Source organism: Electrona antarctica (genome assembly GCF_951216825.1).
Source record: "Electrona antarctica genome assembly, chromosome: 4".
In the NCBI taxonomy this organism is placed as follows: Eukaryota; Metazoa; Chordata; class Actinopteri; order Myctophiformes; family Myctophidae; genus Electrona; species Electrona antarctica.
In genome coordinates, this window is record NC_136809.1 from 38,268,380 (window position 1) to 38,286,541 (window position 18,162).

Sequence of the window (18,162 nt, forward strand, 5' to 3'; positions counted from 1 at the left end):
ATGGACATAATCAATTAATCAATACTAATACTTGTGCATTTCCTGGCGACTGTGTTTTGAGGTGAGTTGAGTTTGTTGGTATTCAACGACAATGACATCAGCCTGAACGGTGAACGCAATTTGTTCTTATTCGCGGATGACTTGGCTCTGCTGGTCTCGGACAGGGACAAATTGCAGGTTGAAAAAGCCCTCAGCTCCGAACTCGGTAGAATCTGCACCTGGCCCACTGATAACAAACTATCATTACATCTGGCCTGGGTAAAACTGAATCCATTCTCTTTGGGTCAAATAAAAACCTCATCAAGGCCGACGGTTTTACAGTCAAAGTGGGAGGTGACAATGTTATCACAAGAAAAGATGAAATTACCTACCTGGGTTCCATCTTGTGGCCCTTCACTGAGTTTTAGAATTGATTTTAAGATTGTATTGCTTGTTTTTCTCAAAGCCAAAGGCCTAATGGCCTGCTTATATCTGTGATCTTTGAACTCCCTATAAGCCAGGGTCTGGCTTATAGGGAGTTCAAAGATCACACCGGGGCGCTGAGTGAGATCATCAAGCAAAGCCATATTGAAGGTTCCAAAGTATCGCCTTGTCACAAAGAGGGGACCATGCTTTTGCCGTAGGCTACGGACCCCTCGGCTGTGGAACTCACTGCCTGGGGACCTGAGGCATGCAGGTAAACGCAGTGTCCTCTTCTAACAACGCACCATATTGTGCTGAATATAAGAACTTTTTTTTCCAACGAAATATCCTAAAAAAACAGGTTCATATTATAATCGGGGACTAGACTATTTGACATTCAGTCTTAAAAAATGGGGGTCGTCTATTAATCAGAGGGTCTTATATTCGGCACAATCGCACAGCCTTTTTATGAAATGTTGTACTGTTGCAATTCTTTGATCGTTATTGCGTTTTTATTGTTATTAGTGTTATATAAATAATAATATAATAAAATAATAAAATGGCAAGTAATGTAATAAAAAAATCACACCCGTGTGAACTGAGTGGTGCAACTACACATTTATTGTTATAGTTACTGTACATTAGAACCAGGAAAGCATCTGTGTCATAAGTACTCTCCGCATGAATTCAGTCTCAACAGTGTCATTTGAAGGTAGGTCACTCAGGCGTTGAAGGAGCGGTTTCATCTGAAATGAGATGGTATAGTATAGTATGATCTTACATAGCTTGTAAGATCATAGTGACGTCACATACTGACCATAGCAACCATGCTCGTTTTTTTGGTTGCTAACCATAGCAACCATGCTCGTTTTTTTGGTACGAACAAACACGGGTACACGGGTACAAAGCCAGTTGTTGGAGTGGTTTGCACCACTCAAAAAAACAAGATTTTTGTACAGAATCTCCTCACTGCAGTAAGAATACTTTGAAGACTCTAACAGGAGACCTCATTCAAGGTTTCTTCGACTATGCATGCACCTCATGGTATGGCACCACAAAGGTCCTAAAAACAAGGCCCCAGACATCCCAAAACAAATTGGTCAGGCTACTGCTTGGCCTCACTCTTACAACTCACCTCACCCCTGCTCAATTAGATAGGTTGGGATGGCTTAGGGTAGACGTCACGTCAGAGTACAGCAACTTGCAATGGGCCTGGTCTGCAAGACAGTGAATACACGCTATACACCACAAAGACAGACAGACTGTCAAACTACTTCCTAAACGTCAATGCCAGTATCCACAATCACATCGTCAGAGGGAGCTCCACAAATCACGTTCAACTCATATTTGTCTCAAACAAGGGGTTAAACATTTACCCTATGCCACAAAAATGTGGAACGCCTTACCAACAGTTGTAAAGGAATGTGAATCCCTATACTCTCCTTCAAAGCCGCTCTCAAAGAGCACTTATGGGCGGCTGCAATTCGAAACTGGCCCCAGTGGGCGGCTGCAATTCGAAACTGGCCCCAGTGGGCGGCTGCAATTCGAAACTGGCCCCAGTAAAAAAGTCAAAGTCCCCCTCTTTATTGTACATGTTATTGCGACCATAGGTTTCCCATGATTTCCCATCAGTCGTGTCACACGTCATGTCACGCCTCCATATATGGTCACACATCGTGACATCACGCCTCGTGACACGTCACGCAACCATATATGGCCGTCTACATGTATGAAGATCACGACACTGACCTCATCAAACCCTGGATAGCCATACATGGAGAAGACCATGTTGATCTGACCTCAAGACACGCTCCATATATGGCCAGTACAGAATTCATTCCATATGTTGATCTGACCCCCTATCCCAGCGCTCGCCCAGCAGTCTGCCGTCACTCAGGCAGATGTGTGCACACGATCTCTCCCTCAGGACGTCTTACTGGTTTATTTTTCTTTCTAATCATTCTTTATATGTTTTTGTAGTACTGTATATTTGTATGTCATTAAATGTTCAGATGACTTGAATATGAAGGACCCCAATGGAAACAATAGTGCTTTCTTGGGTTATAACATCTCTTAACAGACCTTGTATTGAACTGTACTTTTTTCTGCAAACTGTTAAAAGTATTCAAATAATCAATTACAATTAGGAAATATGCAGCCCTATATGCTGTGCATTTATGTAAAGACGAAAGAATGCATGAACTTGTATTATATTATTAACATAATTATTAGCCTACATTAAAGAACAAGAGTACAGGCTGAACATGTTAGAGTTTAGTTGTTATTAAGTTAACAAGCAATGAGAAGAGGAATTAATAATCCTTTCATTTCCATTAGCACTGTAAATCCATTGCATCAGCTGATCTGTGACTACTATGCATCACTTTAAATCTGGCTGCTGCCCCACAGCATCACATGTCTTACTCAAAGTAAGACTTACTTTGTGTAAGCCTCAAGTCTGGGCATCTTTCCAAGATTATGCTGCTTATACATCCACGTATGACGGCGGTGGTGTCACGTAGTCTATGTGAACACATACCTTTCTCACTGCTGGGCTGCCTGCAATTAATACAGTGATTCTTAAATTAAGAACAGGAATGCAAATATAAGTGCAATAAGAACACCATTTTCCTCTCACAACCACTGAGAGCCAACATTCATAACAGCATTCATACTGTGTTACAAACAACTGCATATAATACAGGGACCTACTGTACAAGACTTAAATCATAATTTAAATGGTTACTTTACTCAAAGGAGGCAAGCTACAGACTGTAAACTAGGGGTGATCCTTTTAAAATAAAAACAATTGCCACATTAAAACCTCCAGTAAAATATATATTGTATGTCTAGACTTCATTACTGCTATACTGGGTCTACAACCCTGAAAAGGTTCTGCAAAGTCTTCTGCATAGCTACAATTTAGAGGTGGGAAGAACAACTATTTATGTTACGGTAAATGTAGGGCATATATATATATATATATACATTACATACATATACACACACACACACACACACACACACACACACACACACACACACACACACACACACACTACAGTATATATCTCGTCTCTAGTCTGTGGGGTGAAAAGCCTGTCCAAGTGTCACTCTTCAGGATTCAAGTTCAAAAACCTTGTAGATCTGCTAGTTTTGCTTTTGTGTGATGCTGTAACATGATCCAATAGGGCATTCATTTAAGAAAAAAACACAAGTTTGAATATGGATATAAGGTTTTTGCCTGACAGCTACGAAATATAAAAAAGATGGTAAATTTCCCAACAGACTCTCATGTATGTCTACATTTCCCAGTAGATCAAGAAATGTGGGGGAAATCCAATTGTCAGCGTTTTCACTTCTGCCGACGAGAAGTACAGCATGCAACTTCTCCTTAAACAAATCTCAATTTAAATACATTAACGTGTCTCGTTTAGAGTCCAATGCCCTGTACAACGTTAACGATCGGGCAAAAACCTCTTATCCAATATTTTAAATATAAATTAAAACCCTACTCACACTATAGTGTCACATAAAACTATCAAAAATAGAATATCAGCAAGCTGGAAACGTTTTGAGCTCATCAATCTGCAACTTGTTTTGAACTCTTTTTTAATTTGAAGCCTGAAAAGTAAACGTTTTGGACATGTCTCCACCCAACAGAGACGATATGCATTTTTTAAAACGAGACAAGGCCATGTATGGGCACTCAACTTGCCTAGCCGCTCGTTCAGGTCAGAAGCAAGTGCGACTCACTTGCCTTGCTGCTATTGGTGTGGCTGCCCAGTTTGGAGGAGCTCTGCACAGCTGCAGCACATCCCTGAGGATGATCAAAGACCCCACACACAACCTGATAACAGTCTGTTCAAACTGTTGCCATCAGGGAAGAGGTATCGGAGCCTCAAAGCCAGCACTAGCAGACTGAACAGTTTCCTCCCCCCCCCCCCCCCCTTCCTTCGCTATAAGAAAAAAGTTACCCTGTTTAAAATAATAAATAATAGTCTTGTAACAAACTTGTTGGCTGGTGCGAGAACTTTATTTTGCATCATCACATTCTGTTACTTATCCCCTTCCATTTGCAAGTACATAATATGGCCTTGTGGACCTTCAATGAACTCCACGCAAAAAACATTCACCCGCTAGTAATCAATACACTATATATTCAATAATCCCACGCAAGCCATCCAAAAAGCTTCTGTTCATTTGGCGAGTCGGGTGTTCTTCTCACCCCAGTCCGTAAAAAGAGACCCAGAAGCTTGTCCATGTGTGTGTGGGAGGAATTATCATTTTGCACATCCTTCAGAAAAAAATAAAAATAAAGACAGCATTTTTCAACAACTTAGGTTATATAAACCCGTCCTCGCCTCGTTCCCATTGGCACGTGTTTGACTTTCCTCAGTCCAGTTTGCTTATCAGGGTCACCCACCTCCAGCTGTATTATATATCCCGATATATTAATGTAAATTAAAATGCCTTTCACTCTACTTGGGTTCCTCTCCTCCACCTGGGTGGGTAGAGTAAAGTGCACGGTGCTTGCTGCATCCTGTATAGGGTTGGGATCCTTACTGGTTCCTCAATGTTGGATCCAGTTCCTCCGGTTCCGGATCCCGACGCTAGGGAAGGAAGAAGGAAGCAAGGAGGAGCCAAGGCCAATCGAAAAGGATCGAGAAAATAAAAAAAAACACATTCAAGTGTCTATTAATAAGAAGATAATCTCTTCTGGTAGCAAATATGATTTGCAACATTAACCTCACAACTCTGTCATCAATGAAATGCCTTTTTTATCACTTAAAGGGGGATGAAAGTTGGAACCCTAGGCTGATTGTTTAGGATGTTGTTTTCCAGTTCAGGTTCAAAATAAAATACAGCAGGGTAAAACATGGCAGGCTGCCTAGGATTGACCTTATAGTACACCATGATGTAAGCAATGCAGCTGCAGCTAATCACATTAATAATGTGTTAAGATTTAGGTGTACCTGCCATTGTGCATTGACAATACAGTTGACTACCCTCTATGGTTGCACAAAGGTAATTGGTGCATTCATTAAATGTGCATACCTAACACTAACTAGCCTGCCATGTTTTTTAATATGCTTAGCCTAAAAGCTGAAAAACAACCACCTACAATATAAGCAAAACCTAGGGTTTCCTTTAAGCCCTATTCAATTAAGTTGTATGACAGTGTTTAAAAAAAGGCAAAAACAAAAATACAATCTAAAATTTCTTTTTTTGTTATTGAAAGGTTTAGCTTACAATGACCACTTCCCAAAATATGGACACCAGGTTGAAAGTGGTTAACACAAAACACCCCCTTACTTCTCAGGTGCGCGTGTACACGTTACTTTGCGTGATATGTTGGTGACTGTGTTTGTGTGTGTGTGTGTGTGTGTCGTGCACGTGTTCATATGAGCAGTACTTCGGGCTCTGACACGGCGCAGTAGAGCATAAAGCCTATCTGGTCCACCTGCTCTTCCGAAAGGCCGCTCAACAGATTGACGGCTGGCTTGAAGTAGCTGTGCATGGCGCCTTGCTCCAGGTAGCCGATCAGCTCTGTGACGCACTGTTGGAAGCGCGCGTCCACGGCGCTCTGGGACCAATCGCTCTCGCTGTCGCTGAGGTGCAGGATTAGGTTGTGCAGCGGCGCAGCGGGGAGAGGGCGCAGTGCCGGGTTCAGGCGGCACACCGCCTTCAGGGTCTTGAGCACGTGCCGGCGGCAGCCGCCGTCTGCGGCGTCCAGCTGGGCCAGGCGCTGGGTCTCCCACGGGTAGAGGGACAGGTGCCACGCGTTGACCCAGGGCGAGGTGAGCTCGGGCTGGCCTGTCAGCGCCACGTCGCCCTCCCGGATCAGCGGCAGGATGGAGAGGAACAGGCGCTGCTCGCCGCTCCCTTCGTCTCCGTGCCTAGAAGATAACAGCACAGTGCGGCTTAGGGGTAGGAATAGGATCCTAGTCTTAGCAGAAATGGAAATAAAAAATAAAATGATATATATATTTTGAAATATATTTTCGTGGAAGGAATTGGCAGCTTCCTTACTCGGATTTCGGGAGGTGTAGTTCCAGACTCTATATAGCAGGGGTGCCCACACTTTTTTTTATAAAAATAATATCTAGGACTGTCTTTTCTCAAAGACACTTTACTTGTGTGGGGGCCAGGGGAGGGAACATAAGAAAAGGACAACTTTATTTTTGACTTGAGAACTACTAAATGACCAGCTCAAGCTCGATCTACTAACCTTTTTTCCCCCCCATTGCTTAAAATGCTTTGAAAATGTACGTGAGGGGCTTTAATAATGGCACTGGTGTTTTAAGACAAATGCACTTGGAATGGGAAATAGAGGGGGAAATGGAATTGGTGTTTTGTTTTTATAAATAAGGTTATGCTACTGATGTTTGCATGGAACGCTATAGAAGCCATGAAGTCAGTGAGCTGATAGGCCCATCTTGATGTAAATCAATCAAGTCACCTTAATTCAATTGGCAGATGCCAAACATACTTTCATATTTTTACATTTACTTTTTTAAGGGCATGTCATGTGGTCTACCTGTGGTCTACTTGTGATCTACTGCTAGATCACAATCAACTTTTTAGGAACCTCTATAGCATGCGAAGATTGTTGAATAGTTGTCTGGCTACGTGAGACTAGTAGGATCCGGAACCAGAGCCAATTGAGAGGCGATAGTAGACACCTTTATGAACACAGCTATTGGTAAGCATTTATTTTGCAGATTGCTCACAAATGTTGCTAACTAGCCCTAACTACTGAGAGGTAGTACTGAGATTTGTTAGGCATGCAACACAAATGCACACCCTGTCCCTGACAACACAAAAAAAGCACATTAATAATAATACTTACTGTATCTCAAGCTCTGGGACTCCAGGTACGGGTCTGACCAGGCAGTCCATGGTGCTGCTGATACAAAGCCAGTTCATGGTGTCTAGAATAGCCTTGTTCAACATGTTCACCAGGGCCTCTGAAGACAGGTAACCCCCCACCAGGTGTCTGTGGCACAACACACAAAACATAGAGAAATCTCAGCGAAGCTCAACTCTGTAGGTCACGTTACACAACATGTTGGATTGTTATGGATTTATCTGTTGCTAGGAGACATGCGGAAATCCTTGCGTTTCAACATCCACAAGCAAATATATTGGGTGGAAACCTCATATGTCTAAACCTTTACTTTTGTTTTCAGCATTCAAATACAAAAACCAGATCGCAAATCGGCCTGTTATAGCACAACCATGAGGCTGATTTGAACAATTTCAAGTGGCATTTCTTCCTCTGCATAGGCCCTAGTGGGAAAGTGTGTGCAAAAATGTATTGGAAATCACGCGCTGCATTCATTATTTGAGGCATTTTGTTCAAAACGGAGCAATCCTGCAAACTTCGGACAGGTAAAGTATAACAAGCACCTGTCCCAGTAGCTGCATCCTCGGGGGTAGTACTCCAGGCTGACCCTGCGGACCATCCAGTGGAGGGGGTGGGTGAGGAGGGTCTCTTCCCCCGGAACCAGACGCCACAGAGACGACTCCAGCTGCAGAGGAACTAGAAGACATGCATGGTCCGCACTCACAACCTACACACACACACACACACACACACACACACACACACACACACACACACACACACACACACACACACACACACACACACACACACACACACACACACACACACACACACACACACACACACACACACACACACACACACACACACACACACACACGTTTGCAAATTGACATCACATCACAATGGCAACAAGCCCCTGGGGATTTTGGGTTCTCCCTTTGGCATGAACTGACTGACTGTACTACTTACTACCTCTAGTATTACCTACCTCCGTGTTATCTGTATTCATCGTGTTAACAAAGTATTCAATCAATCAATGTTAGGGATTGGGAAGGATGTCAGACTTAATTGTCACGTCACAGAATGGTTGTTGTGTACAAGCTACAGTTTGTTGCTCTCGGTGGAAACCTTGTATGTCCAAAACATAACTTTTCAGATAAAATAGCAGATCTACAAGGAGTACAAGCTCATTGTGAGCTTGTCGGTCGGCTATTTTCGCTACTTTTGCACAAGACCCAAAAAAAGAAATATGAAGATAAAAGGTATCTGCCTGACAGCAACGATTTGCAGATGCATGCAAATAACCAGTGCCATGTACACAATGAAGAACTGTGGCCAAGTCTGTTAACCCATTAAGACCTGGAATGCATCTGTGTCACTTTAACTTTTAACCACTTTAACCATTATTTTATGAGGGGTCCCTGGAACAACATATGGGGTCAGCAGCTAATTACACACATCATTTTTGGGGTCCTTGACATGAACAAGTTTGAGAACCAGTGACATAGAAACATATGTTTTTCTGAAAACTGTCATGATTTAGAAGACATTTGTAGAATCTGGTCTCTGCTAGTCTCAATGGGAAAATTAATGTGTGTGCATCAGCGCCACCTGCAGGTCATCGAGCAGAGAGCCTCCCAGACTCATCTCTCCCAGGGGCATGTCAGGGTGGCGCGTGTGGAGGAAGCCCTGGATCTCTCTGCAGATGTCCAGAGCCAGACGCTGGGCCCGGCACACCTCCTCAGACCCCAGCGCTGCCCGTGTGTCATAGTACTGCTGCAGGCGCTCCTAGACGCAGACGCACGCACACACACACACACACACACACACACACACACACACACACACACACACACACACACACACACACACACACACACACACACACACACACACACACACACACACACACACACACACACACACACACACACACACACACACACACACACACACACACACACACACACACACACACACACACACACACACACACACACACACACACACACACACACACACACACACACACACACACACACGCTTGTATTAGTGCAGGGGGGTCTTCAACAGTGCATCCGGGACTCTTAGGGCAAGGGTTCAAATATTGTGAAAATAACCAATTTACAAGCTCACACCAGCTATTTTCAGCAATGAATCTACCAAGATTTGCACGTTTCGAGCTTGCAGATCTGCTACTTTGATACTATTGTGTGACGCAGTAGTGTGATTAAGGGCATTCATTTACGAGAAAAGTCAAAAAGAAAAGTTAGAATATGGAATTTTGTTGACTAAAGGTGGCCTTACACTAGCCGATAATCGGGCATTTTGACGCTCGGGGGGTGCCGGACCGCTCAAAGCGCGATCGGCCCAATCAACATCAAGAATGTTTGATATTTGCTCTGCCCCGCTCCGATTATCCTGTAGTGTGTGGTGCTATCAGATTTCAGATTGAAAAAAATCGGCTAGTGTAAGGCCACTTTAAGATTAAGACTAAATAGACTAAAAGACTAAGGTTTTTCAGAAGACTAAATAAGAGCACAAGAAGACTAAATGGTGTGTTATTCAAAAGACAGACTAATCTACAAGCTCACAACGTGTCAATGTAGGCTAGTTGAACTATTCAAAAATGTTTTTCAAAATAGTAAAAAGAAAAAAAGAAAAGAAGTTTAGGGACAAGGGGTTTATCATGGACGAAAATATAAGGCTAAATCTTTTCTGGAAAAATTAACATTGCATTAAGACTAAGACTAAAAGACTAAGGTTTTTCAGAAGACTAAATAGGACTAAATCTAAATGGTGTGTTATTCAAGGCTAAATCAAAATATTCAGAAAAGATTAACACTGTGCCCGACAGCAACGGCATGTTGCGTTTATCATATACATGTGTTGCAATGATTAGTCAAGTGACAGTTTTGTTTGAACTTTCAAAAGATGTGCACATACTTCTGGATTATGTTATATATAGAACGTTGTTTTGGAACTGTCTAACAGGATAATGTAGTTTATATTTTTACAACTTTCAACATGGCGTCCCTATTTTGGGCATGTCATTAGGGGGGCGAAGTTTGTGACGATTTTCCAAAACGACCCAACCATTTAAAAAAAATAGAGAAAACAGGCAATGTACAAGCTCACAACGCTTTGCAAGGTGGCACGTCATGAGCTTGTAGATCGACTGTTTTAACAACCAAGTGTAAATTAGGGTTTAAGTGGTTAATAGCATTCGATAGAGGGTGCTTTAGCAAATGGAACGAACAGCTGCAGTGAAGGAACCGACGCCAATTCAGTTAACAAGTTAAAGCAGAAGAGCAATGCCGGGTGACGATTGTCACCATGCACCGTTTAGCTCTTGCAAAAGTCAGGGTTTCATTGTTATTAGGGTTACCAAAGGTGCACAGCACAGCGGTCCATGTGAGGTGCCAGCCAAGGGATTAAACACTAAATAATGAAGGCGTATTAGTCGCACACTGGGAGCGTCTTCAGGTTGAAGAAGGCCCAGCTCAGTCTGTCCCACAACGTTGGTAAAGTTTGCATCGGCAGCTACGAGCGTGTGGCTATAATACCCCATTATTAAATTGTATAATAACAGAGGTTCTCAACCTTTTGTGGATCAGGGTCCGTCCACATTTCAAAAGGTTTGTTTCACAAAACCATCAGATGGCTGAGAAAGTTTAATTTATAAATCATTCAATCAATTGTGTTTCCCACTTGTATCAATTAAATGGAACTAACATAATACATATTCAAAATTCAGTGTCACAGTGAAAGCTTTTTAAGAAAATATACCATGACTTTTTCTCACATATATTTATAAAAATGGGTTTTGCCAATGATGTGGGGGCCCACTGCGAAGCAATTAATTATAAGATAATCAGTAGAGCACCAAAGTCTGATGTAATTTACGCATCCTACCTGGGTCATGTTATTTTTCCCCCCCATTCAGAACTCCCATATAGATATGTTTAATATAGCATCAAATAAGAAAGAAAAAAAAAATAAAGAAATTAATGAATAAAGAAATTACCCAAAGTTATTCTCCATTGGGAAGAAATTACTTCAATGACCCAGAGGATGAACGATGATGACTTCTGTACTCTGCTGTCTCTTCAACCAATTTGAAGTTTTCAGAGCACTTTAAAAACAAATGCAAATCTACAACCTTATGCAACTCTATAAACAGGGTTTAAATTAGGGTGCGGTGAATCAGAACATACTTGCAGGGTGAGGACACGAAGCTGGATCCTCTTGGGTGTGGACTGGAGCACTGGTGGTGCATCCAGAGCGAGAGACACCTGCTGCTGCTGCTGCTGCTGCTGCTGTTGGCACAGATCACCTGGGACAGATAGAAACCATAAACACAATTAACACAGGATATCATTGCTGTCGAGTGTCACACAGAAATAGTGAAAAAAGCAGACAACGATTTGCATTGCGCCACGTTGTAAGCTTATAAATCTGCATTTTTGCAAATCTTTGCGATTTGGCGGGCCCCCTTGTAAGTAACTCAGACCCCCCCTAGCGGTCCTGGACCCCATTGTTCAGTGTTTGTGTGCATTTTCAGCACCTTTCTTCTGTTTGGCCTGTTTGGCCGCCTTGGCCACGTGCTTCATGACCACGCCTTCTAGGCCCTTCCTGATCATGGTGGGGGAGGCGGAGACTTTACTCAGCTCCTCCCAGCTCTCCGCCATCTTCTGCTCCACCTTCTCGTCCTCCGCGGCACGTCCCGCTCGCTCAATCAGCTGGAGACGAGACCACACACACACACACACATCATTCTCATTCTAAAGCTTATTTTGCTGCTGTTTGCAGCCAACACATTGAAGAAATCACAACCTGAGACTTTGAACCCCTAATTGCTCCCGATGTGCAGATTGGTGCATTGCATGGTTTCCTCCACCATCGGTGTATGAATGTGTGTGTGAATGGGTGAATGTGATGCACAATCTATGTAAAGCGCTTGGGATAAAAATAAATCACCATTTATCATTATGACCATTCATGTTCATGTAAGATGCTTCTAAACTGCTATTCTATTATTATCTGTGTGAACTGAGTGGTGTAAGGTCTTATATAGCCTGATCAGCTGTGGTCTGACGTAATGTCTGACGTAATGAAATCACACCCGTGTGAACTGGGTGACTGTAGCAACCATGCTCATTTTTTACGCACAGACAGACTAACAAAGCCAGTTGTAGGAGTGGTTTACACCACTCAAAAATGTATCACACGATTTTGTAACCCATTTTTCACCCCTGTGTCAACTATGTAAATGTGATCCTGGGATCCTCCGCCAACCTGGGGAGAGCAACGGACTTGAACTCATGCTTCCTTCATGCACAAGTTGCTCCTTTACACCTGACAGGGGGAAGTTTCCCTGGTTGGACGTAGTGCGTGGAAGGAACACGTTATTCCCAACCAGTTCCTTTCACCTCCATCAGGCGCCCTGGCTGGCCTTTCACCTCCATCAGGTGCCCTGGCTGGCCAGGGGGAGGCAGTTTAGAGACCAGGATTACTGCATGTTTTTTGTGAGGGTACCTACCCTAGGGGACACGGGGAGAACATGCAAACTCAACACAGAAAGGCCCTTTCGCCAACCCCGCCTCGGGTATGGGCACTGATGATGCGGAGGAGAGAACAAGCCGCCAGCACCCACAGCGTGTGTCCACAGCGGGAATCGAACCCAGGACGTTCTAGCTGTGAGGCGACCGCACTACCGACTGTGCCACCGTGCCCCTGCTATTCTATTATTAATTTAACCACTTCAAATAGTATTTAATCTTAATATAACTATGACCAAAAATAGCTGATCTACAGCAAGCTCACAACACTGTGGGCTTGTAGATCTGCCATTTTCAGTGGGCTTCTATGGAATCCAAATGACTGAAATCAGTCGCGGCGACAGAGAAATGTAATATATCACACACACACACACACACACACACACACACACACGTGTTGGCAATTAAGACTTTCTACAACCAGGAAAAGGAGCTGTTATGAACAGCTGTTTGCATACCTCTCTAATGGAGAAGAATGGAATTACTTAAAGCATGCAAATTGAATTTACACCCACAAAGTAAGCCAGGGTAAGTGCTTAATTTCTACACGCGACACAGTGTAGTAGTAGGTGGCGGTGCTGCAGTCTTTCTAGGTGTTTGTGTAGTTGCTGTCTGCGTGGCAGTGCGTGCACATGTAATGTCCAAGATTCGAACCTGTGTGTGAAATCAAACATCTGCCCCCAGGCCAATCCATGAGGTAATAATCCTCCCTTGGTCAGGAGAGATATTAGGCTTTTATTGGGGGGAGGGGGGGATTTAAGGCTGGACTACTCTGCGGCGATGTACAAATATACTTTGAACCTTCAAATACAACTCAACTGGGGGAAAAAAACTGTGATTTCCACCCTGTGGTCTGGGCCCACTGCTGGGCCGCAAGCGTATCGGAAGTGGCCCACCAAATTATTGGCACAACACTAGGACTTTGATGATTATATAACATTAATATTTAAAAAGTAATGTAAATAAATGACATGGATTTTGTTTTTATCAATTCTTTAAAACCTTGAAAATGTGTTTTCATAGTGATACAATAAATAAGAACTTATACATTGTCTGCCAAATGCCTTCTAGTTCTGACTTTTTTGTGGCAAGGACACCCAATATTTTCTAAAATAGCAGATGTACAGTACAAGCTTGTTTAGTATATGTGCAGTTTTTGCATAGCCAACACTAAAAATCTGAAATGACAAGGATGCTTTAGTAGTTGTAATGGGTTAAGTATTCTACATTCCACTGAGATTGCAATGCTCATCAAAATAAACTCTGAAATGATGACGATGATACAAAACATTATTTCGATTATCTCAAATAATTGTGATTAGGCGATTATGTAATGATAGGGGCTGACAGGTCTAGGCCCTTATCCAGAAAAGGTCAGGGACCACTGCACTGGAAAGGACACAGTATCCTTCCTTGACCAATGAAAAGATGGAAAAACTCACCCGTTTGACAGCCAGTGTAGCGATGCCCAAAATTGCAGCCCCGCCCACTCCCAGGACCAATCGGGCGTTAGACAGCAGGAAGTCCACCACCATGCCGATGCCATCTTCTCCTCGCCCCCTTCTGCTGCCGTGGAAGTACATCACTTCCTGTTCTTGGAGTTAGCCTTGAGGGACGGCAAAGGCGGTTCATTTAGGAACATGCACCATTCCAATTGGAGCCACTAGAGGCGACATGTTTCACAAACCCTACAAATGGTCTCCTACTGTAAGTGGGCACCGGCGTCTGGCGGCAAATCTCAAACGTCCTATGTTTACTGGTGCTAGATCCTGCGAGAGTTGTGTTGCTGGGACAGAGAAAGGTCGATAATAAAGTCTCCTAACCCTTGAGAAAGTATAAACCAAACCAGTGTGGTGTAATGGTGATTTTCTTTTTCGGTAGAAAACTGTTGGTCTTTCTTATTCCGTAGCACAGATTAGCGATGTAACGATACCATTTTCCCCTTCCCGATTCCAATCCCCATAACTTGCATATCGATTGATACCATTTACCATTTACCATACCGAGTCCGATACCACTGTGTAATAATAAAAAAAATCCCACTTGTGAAGTGAGCGGCGCTCTTATCATCATACATAACATCACATTCCTTGCTCAGCTAATTAGCTGAGCTCATTCCGTGCTCATACAGACAAACACACATACACACAAAGCTGTGCAAAGGAGCCGCTCAAAAATATGGTTCTGGACAGTGGTTCTCAAAGTTGGGTCGAGGCCCAGGACCCTCTGGGTTCCTTGAGGGGGTTCCAAATGAACCCTTACAAGTTTGTAACTCTGAGAATATAACTCGGAGTAGTTTTCTTTCAGAATCACTGATCTAGGAATAAATAAAAAGTGAACAAAATAATAATGTAAATTGTACAGTACGAATATAAAACAACGCAACGTCAATTAAAATTAACTATGACTGTAAATTAAATCTCATCATGATGTGATACATTGCATGGTATCGGAATGGCATTAACTAACATTCATCGCCACGGATACCAGCGTTTTAGGTAGTATCGCCAGCTTTACAGACACTGGCATCGGTACAACTCTAGCAGAGATCACTTATCCACTCTGAGATTGTCCCTTCTGGATAGTGGATAGACAGGGCCGGGGTGCTGGGTATATGTGACTGCAACAGAAATACACTTTGTCAACTTGCCCAAAGCAGAGTCTGTGCGCTGCTGTGCTTATAATATCGAGCCCTGATCATTTGGGAGCCAGAAATAGTAATAGTATCACTGTTAAGTAACCACGTTGTTCCAGTCTGGAGCAGCAAGGCTCCCTTTTTGGCACAAAACGGGTGAGAGGGCACAAGTTCTATGGCATATACCCTTTTGTTCTGACTGGCATCCATCTGTGAAGCTATTTATGGATGCAACATACACATTGTCCTAGAATGCAGCATACGTGCCACGTTGTTGAATCTTCTGAACATTGAGGACAGCACAACAACCAATACATGCACAGCACAGAATAAACACAGCTTGACTTTGTTAACTGGTGTTAAAACCAGACAAAGCAAGGGAACACACAAAGCCACCTGACATTCATTTAGCTAGAACAATGGTTCTCAAAGTGGGATCCAGGACCACCAGAAAATTGTGTTAACAGCAGCACAAAAATGTATCCATATTTTATACGTTGGCTATTTAAAAAAAATGCAGATTTTTTTTGCCATCTTTTCTTTTTAATATTTAGGAAATGTTTAATCATTTTGATTTGTTTTTTTCACGTGGGGGTCCGTGGCCTAATAAATATCAATTTGGAGGTCCTTGACATGAAAACGTTTGAGAAACACTGAGCTAGAAGTAGAAATACTAGGAGATACAGCCAAGTAAAACAACACTCAAATGTAGGTCACATGATGGTTCAGCGGTTAGCACTGGTGGTCATCATACCCAGAGGTTACTGGGTTTAAACTTTGAACCCAATTTAGGGGCCTTTTTCTTTCTCTGTGGAGAGTAGCCTACATGTAGTGGATCTACTCCCACACCACAAAACATGCATGTATGTTATTAAGAGACAGTGACCTTGAGCAAGGCACTTATTATAGCTGCATGGTCCCCGGGGCACTGCAGTGGCTGCACAGCTTGATCCTTATAGTTAGGATAGGCTACATTAAAGTATAATTAAATGAAATAGTAATACTGAACTACTACTGAATAAGGCCGAGGCTCTTCAGATCTGTGTTATGAGTACAGTCAGAGAGTGGGCGGGGCAAGCTGATACGAGGGCATTGTCAATGAACAACAAAAACCCCAAAGGCTAACGTGACGTAGTTTCCATTTAAACACCCCCCACGTCTGGCGACGTTGTTGTTGGCTGGATATCACGGTATCCGATAAACAATATTGATAAGAAGAAAGAAGGAAGTTGTTTTTGTGCCTGCGTACTGTACTGGCTAACTAGCAAGTTTGCTAAGTTAACTAGCCTCAGCCAGCCAGTCAGATGTGTTGATTGTGTCCCAACCCTCACAATGTTATATTATGATCCAAGTGGATCTATTTCGAGGTGTATATATATATATATATATAGGCCTTACTTACCACTCAGTAAGGATTGGAAAGTAATACTACGACCCCCCGAAGCATTAGAATGTGTACTTCAGCCTCACACCGCATCCTGTAGCTAACAGCGGCTAACAACAAGCTAAGCTTCAGCTAACGAGTCTGCTGCTGTCTAGCAGCTGTTGTGACTGACAGGAACCCGCCTACACCGCACAGCAGATTGGCACTCCATCCGGCCAATAGGAAGGCAGAGAGCGCGCGCACGCACGCACACGTCACACACGCACGCACGCACGCACACACTGACACACACACACACACACACTGACACACACACGCGCGCGCGCGCGCACACACACACACACACACACACACACACACACACACACACACACACTCACACACACTTTGAATGACTTACTTTGCCTGCTCCATGGTAGTCTACATCCTGTGCCCACTCAGCCCCACTGCCCACCATCATATTGGTTTTAATGTGTAAACTTTGCATTGTATAAATTGATGTATATGGGTTTCTTTGTACCATTTTGGTGGGTTGATAAACTTTGACAGTTGGCACATTAAAGGTGTAGCTTACAGTAGCTAAGTGATATTATTTGGTTAAAACAAAAAGGTTTTTGTTAAAAGGCACTAGGCCTATAGTCTGGGTCCCATATCTGTCTTCTAGTCAGCCAGAGTAACGCCACTCCTCAAGAAATCTAAACCTAATAGCAGCATTTGACACAGTGAACCACCAGCTGCTCCTAGACACCCTAGTTGATCTAGGCATCGGCGGGAGGGCACTAAAGTGGTTCTCCTCCTACCTAACTGACCGGTCGTACCAGGTTTCTTGGAAAGGTTTGCTATCATCCCCCGAACCCTCCTAACTGGGGTCCCACAGGGATCTGTACTTTGTCCCCTCCTTTTCTCCCTGTAGTGTACACTACAATTTACAATTTACAATTTAGGCATTTAGCAGACGCTCTTAATCCAGAGCGACTTACATTAGGCAAGAACAAAAGTATGGGAATACATCACATATATAAAATGCATTTATCAAGAAACATGCGTAAGCTAAGAACGTAACTAGAACATATCTATATAATGACACTATACATATTAAATATACATATATACTATACTATGCTATACATATGTACTATGATGTGCTATGACTACATACAATGCAATTATTGTGCTGTCTACATGACATGCTATAAGTCTGTTTCAAATGCTATCTAAGTCTAAAAAGTGCTATCTAAGGGGGTAGGATAAGTGCTATGGGCCATGATGGAGTCTGAAAAGGTGGGTCTTCAGACTACGGCGGAAGATTGGGAGTGATGCTGCA

General features: G+C 43.0%; 1 protein-coding gene across 1 annotated transcript; it reads right to left on the reverse strand.

The window, feature by feature from the left end:
• Positions 1–4,393: 4,393 nt before the first annotated feature.
• mief2 (mitochondrial elongation factor 2) lies at positions 4,394–17,015 on the reverse strand. Its single transcript, XM_079498703.1, has 8 exons — positions 16,857–17,015; positions 14,262–14,425; positions 11,826–12,000; positions 11,476–11,594; positions 8,870–9,046; positions 7,816–7,979; positions 7,256–7,402; positions 4,394–6,302 (listed from the first exon to the last, which is right to left on the reverse strand). The coding sequence occupies exons 2-8, from the start codon at positions 14,400–14,402 to the stop codon at positions 5,804–5,806; spliced, it is 1,422 nt and encodes a 473-aa protein (XP_079354829.1). The 5' UTR covers positions 14,403–14,425; positions 16,857–17,015; the 3' UTR covers positions 4,394–5,803.
• Between the last annotated feature and the right edge of the window lie 1,147 nt (positions 17,016–18,162).